This window comes from Lolium rigidum, chromosome 4 (assembly GCF_022539505.1).
Source record: "Lolium rigidum isolate FL_2022 chromosome 4, APGP_CSIRO_Lrig_0.1, whole genome shotgun sequence".
Classification (NCBI taxonomy): Eukaryota; Viridiplantae; Streptophyta; class Magnoliopsida; order Poales; family Poaceae; genus Lolium; species Lolium rigidum.
Genome location: NC_061511.1, coordinates 170,892,579 through 170,897,727, shown reverse-complemented (window position 1 = coordinate 170,897,727; position 5,149 = coordinate 170,892,579). Strand labels below are relative to the sequence as shown.

The following is a 5,149-nucleotide window of genomic DNA, read 5'->3' as shown; positions in this document are numbered from 1 at the left end:
GAGTGTTGAGTTCCGGAAGGCTTCGCCGATGAATGTAACAGTGCTTTTGCCTGGAGTTTGTTGGATCGGAGGTATTCGGTCGTGCGCACCCATGTTTTTATCCCGACCGATTGGTTCTGGAGGGAGCGGCGCGAAGCTCTTTTTCTTTGATTGACATCAAGTGACTATGGATCCATGATGAAAGTCGGAAGAAGAGAATTTCATGAAGGCCGAGAGGGAGGACTAGCTAAGGGAGGTTCAAGTCTTTGCGTTGTTGAGGGACTTGCTTGGTGTTTCGGGCTTCACAGCAGCGGTATGAAAGTGGAGGCGACAACACAGGTGAAGTGCAGAGTCCTACCTTTCAGGGTGAAAACCCAAGGTCTGGTCTTAATTGGTTGTGCCTGGCAATGTCCTTGGTGGAGGCATTTGTTTTGAGAGCGGGGACTAGTCTGTAATTCAGGTGTTGTCTGGCGGTGGATGTATTACTGTTGTTAGGCCCGAGATACTGTAGCGGGACTTTTATTTCTTAGTTTTCTTTTCTTGTTTTTGGCTGTGTGCATCCGTAGTGCCATTAGGGTGGTGCGTTGTTGCAGAGGCTGGGTGTAATTGGTATCTTCTTGATATTAATATATTCCCTTTATCGAAAAATATAACTTGGTATATATATTAGTGGCAAAAGTTATGCACCAAATACCATGCAAAAGAAAACACATCTTATATTTTGTGACAGACAAATTAAGTAACAAATTAATGGTCAAGTCGTGCGAATAAAGCACGCCTTTGCATTTTAGGAGTGCACAAGGTAAAACCAATTTACATCTATATTAAAATAGCCCCTTTTCGCCGTGTATGTGCAAGAATCATATGATGCTAGGTTTGGAACTACATCCAGACAAAAGCCCGATACCAAATTAAGGAAAAGTTATTTTTACAACATTACCATCATATATACATTCCCGCAAAAAATCATATATGCAAATTAGTGGAACAAGGAACATTTTGTTGTATACTAGCAGAGAATGGAACTCCATGAGCTGCCACTACGGGTACGATTGGTTGCCTGCGCTAGCCTGAACCAAGCCCATCAGATGCAAGTTTAGGGTTGCTTGGCTGCCTGCACGATGCCTCAGGCCATGCCCGACACACTGTGTTTCCTAAGTAACCTCTGAATTTCCTAAGTAGTCTCCGAGATAAGCCGCACTTCGTACAGATCATCACCACCTTTTCCTGGATCACCAGAATAACGATAAGATAGCGGGTGCTATAGGGTATAGAAAATTGGTAGTCTTATGAATATAAAAATAAGCTTGATAGTCTTATGGAGATTTAAAAGAGCAAAACTCACCAATTTCTGCCTTAATTCCAGGACCAAAAAAGGAGGTGAATTTTGCCTGTGTATGGAAAATGTTTGCAAGGACTTAGTACTCAGATGATCTTGCATATCAAATTCTTTACTGGACCGGGGAATAAGTATGATATGCTATCAAGTAACAACGTGCATTCAGTTTTGGAATAACTTTCTTCTAACAACTAATTACTTCTTGAAGTAGTTTATTTTGGCTTTAGAAAATCCGGAAGAAAAGGAGGGTACTAACCTGTCTTTTCTCAAAATCAGATAGCTCCAGCGATTTGGCTTCGAATTCAAGTACTAAACAGTATTTCCCATCATCAGTTACCTATAGGCAAAATATGACTGTAAATATTTGAACCAGGAATTATGCCAGGGAATTGAGATGCCCTTTTGTTAAACGAGATGACGATTTTGTGGTAGAAAGCTTTTGGTGTGAATAAAGTGAGGATAATAGAACAAGTCAACAAACATAAGTCATTGGCATATGGGAAGCTGAAAGAGTGGCCAGACATTTTGGTCGTCCTCAGGGAAAGGGGAAACACTTCTAAAATTTCTACATCCTGAATTCAGTAACAAGATATAACAATTACTCCGTGACAAAAGCTAATTTTTCTTCTGCAATTTCCACATCATATTTAGAACCGTTCCTGAATACATCTCATTAGATTTCAAACTAGTCCAACTTAAGCTACAGCCATAGTCCTCGGGCTGGCGTCCCTCGTAATGAAAACCATCTACTCTGTTGCCTGTAGATACGTGCTAATGGGGACTAACCGTAAGGTGATAAAGTATGGGACCAGTGGAAAGAGAAAAAAATGATCTAATGGGATTAGATGTAATTTATGAAATACAACTTGTGAAAATTATTATGTGTGATTGCAGTAAATATGATAATATATAGAACAGTTACTCCACATAACAAATTAAATAGACTGGAAATTTACTTCTTCTTGAATTTTTTGTAATATAGGTGCACTACGTCTTGGAATGCCACCACCCTGCCAGTTGGATAAAAAGAAGATAAGTAACAGAATCCGTCCAACTCAAAGAGACTAGCTGAATATGTTCAGTAGCTGAAGTGAACTTGAGATTACAAATGAAATACAAGGAAAGACAATGTTCAGGTCATGTCAAAAGCACCAAAAGCATGAATTACCAAACCATATTGAAAGATCCGCTTTAGCGCTTCATCAAGGTGCTGCTCATCACCATATCTATAACGTGTAACATCACTCCTGACCTAGAGGTAAGAGAAAGATTAATAAGTGATATTGTACATATTCTGTATTGATTGTCAAAAGTACTGAAAATAAAACAATAATCGTACACGCCTGTTGACTAAACATTCTTCCAGAATTTTCATAGCAATAATAATCAGTTAGTTCACATACCACTAGATATATGTGTACAACTTTCTAAAGTTTCATCTGCAGAGACTGATGATATTTATAAGTAGCTAATTCTCCACACTTTCTCTAATACCATGGTGCTTATTATTTTTGCGTAAACTACACTGATCGACAACAAAGTATTAGGCCATATTGGTTCTATTTTATGTTGAATCCTCTTTTGGACAATCCCTTATTGTTTATTCCCCTCACACATGGGCAGGTTTCTCCAATAGGTGGAAAGGTGAGCAGGGGAGAGCAGTGTAACCTCAGTCTATCATATGGACGGTTGTGTACCTACTATGTAAGGAGACTTCCAAAGTGATTGCCATATAGACTCTATGTAAAACATTTTCTAATTCCTTAAGTAAAAAAACTACTGTTGTTCATGCCTTCAAATGGAACTGCATTTGTCATTTGCTTCAGAAGAGAAGTACTAAAGTCGATTTTTGGTTAGCATTTGAATGGTTCAACTTAGCAGATGATTCGAACTCATGTCCAATAAAAATATTAAATTCATTGTGTGACATAGGTCAGTTCAGATGACATTACAGAAACATGGTTTTTTTAAGTAAAACACATGTAGGAACAATATGGAGTACTCTAAAACTTAAGGTCAGAACCGCTCACGCTCAGGAACAATAATCCATGTAATAAAGGTTTTTTACCCGTGGTAGATCAAGAACATGTGCCCATAAGGATTTGCACGCATGATACATGAATATCACAATAGACTGACATCTTTTTCTGTGTTTCAACTGCGATAGAGGTATCATATCTCAACCTGTGTTGGCTTGAATTGGACATGACATTTACAATTTTAAAACTGAAGATAGAAATAGGGAGGGTCGTTTCTTAAAGGTCCACTATTCATAGGAGAAAGAGGCAGAAGTAGCTAAGACGCTAAAAAATGACATGCATAGTTCCTAAAAAAAGACATGTATAAGTAGTCGGATAAAAATCTCACAAAAGATATATAAAATCTTAGACACTGTATGGAAGATGGTGTGTGACATAACAAAAAAATTGTCTTACTATAAATAGTTTGAGGTTGTAAAATTGTCTTCCTAGCAAAGGATTACATGTATTTTCGTGACAATCTTTCAAAGTTGTGTTTCTAATTAGTTTCTCGTATAATTCTTACTCCTAAGAAAGTGCCAATATCTTATTTACCCTCTAAGTGGATTTTCGAAATTACCTGCTTGAGGATAGGGGTAGCACACTGTTCTCTTAGAGCGAAAGCATCAGCATAGGTTATGCAGGGCACTGGTTTCAGTTCAGCATACTGCATATATAATTCAAGAATCAACACATATTTACAGATATAAAACCATAATTTAGAGAAGACCAATAACTGACAGAAAGAAGTGAGTTCTTGCCTTTAAGGCCATGCCTATGATTGTGAGAGGAAACCCGTAGGTTAGCATCAGAGCAGACCACTCTGAACCGGGGAGAAGATTGAAATACGCCCCAAATCCATATCTGAGATGCAAATACACATGAGCCACCGATAGAAAAGCATTCTGAATCTCTCTCGTTTGCACAATATAAGAGTCTGCAGCATCTGAACTTACGACAGGAGGGAGCCACCAACCCCTAGTCCAATCACGCCAAAAGAAACCTACATATCACGGGGAATTCAGCGTGTCAAAATCTAACAACAGAACGCTACCGCTTGCTCGTTGCTGCTAGCTAGCTCTCAAGAACCACGAAAGCGACTGAGCCGCTCACCTTGGCGAGGGTGAACCCGTCATCGTCGGGTACGATGGGCTTGTCGCTGGCTGCTCCGGACGACGACGACGGCGCAGGTGCGGCAGGCGGCGAAGAATCCGCAGCTCGGACCGGCGCAACCGCGCGCCTGGGCCGGCAAGGCACAATGGATGCATGGCTCACCCGGCGGCGGGAGGAGGGGGCCGCCTGGAACGCGGCAAGCGCCCGGACTGCGTGCGCCGCGCACTGCACAGACATGTCGTTCTTCACCTCTGCGCAGTACCACTAGCTTGTGGATTTTTTTTTCTTGGGCAGCGAGTGGTTTCGTCGGGGGGATTTTTGGTGGAAGAGGGAGAAAGAAGATGGTGGCTGGCTGGGGTTTTCGCGCGTGGAGGAAGGAGGGCAGCGGTTCACCCACCCGTCTGGGTGTGGTGGCCCAGCCTACGCGGACGAATGGAGGCCAGAAATCAGAATCGCACCGCTTCCGCTCACAGCATGATGACTGCAATGAGGAAAATAATCAATCTCGCCGCGGGATGGGCGCCGCCGCGCGAGGTCCGCTGCGCCGTGAGCCATCACCGTCTCCTGTCTATCCCCTTCGACGTCGAGGATGTCTTCGTCTCGCCATCATCCGCCAAGCACTGCCGTGACAAATGAGGTGAAGGAGAAATGACTTTCTACCGTGCATGGTATATATGGTGCATAATTCATGTATTTTTCT

At 41.8% G+C, this 5,149-nt stretch overlaps 1 protein-coding gene across 2 annotated transcripts; it reads right to left on the bottom strand.

Moving 5' to 3' along the window:
* Nucleotides 1-870: 870 nt before the first annotated feature.
* Nucleotides 871-4,865, bottom strand: LOC124706311 (thylakoid membrane protein slr0575-like). Of its 2 annotated transcripts, none has more exons than XM_047237966.1 (9): nt 4,450-4,865; nt 4,293-4,339; nt 4,098-4,200; nt 3,917-4,003; nt 2,487-2,570; nt 2,278-2,328; nt 1,575-1,655; nt 1,325-1,370; nt 871-1,206 (listed from the first exon to the last, which is right to left on the bottom strand). In XM_047237966.1, exons 1-9 carry the CDS (start codon nt 4,684-4,686, stop codon nt 1,154-1,156), a joined length of 789 nt encoding a protein of 262 aa, XP_047093922.1. In that variant the 5' UTR covers nt 4,687-4,865; the 3' UTR covers nt 871-1,153. The 2 variants fall into 2 exon arrangements, with proteins under 2 accessions (XP_047093922.1, XP_047093921.1); XM_047237965.1 differs by having other exon boundaries at nt 2,275-2,328; nt 4,450-4,859.
* Between the last annotated feature and the right edge of the window lie 284 nt (nt 4,866-5,149).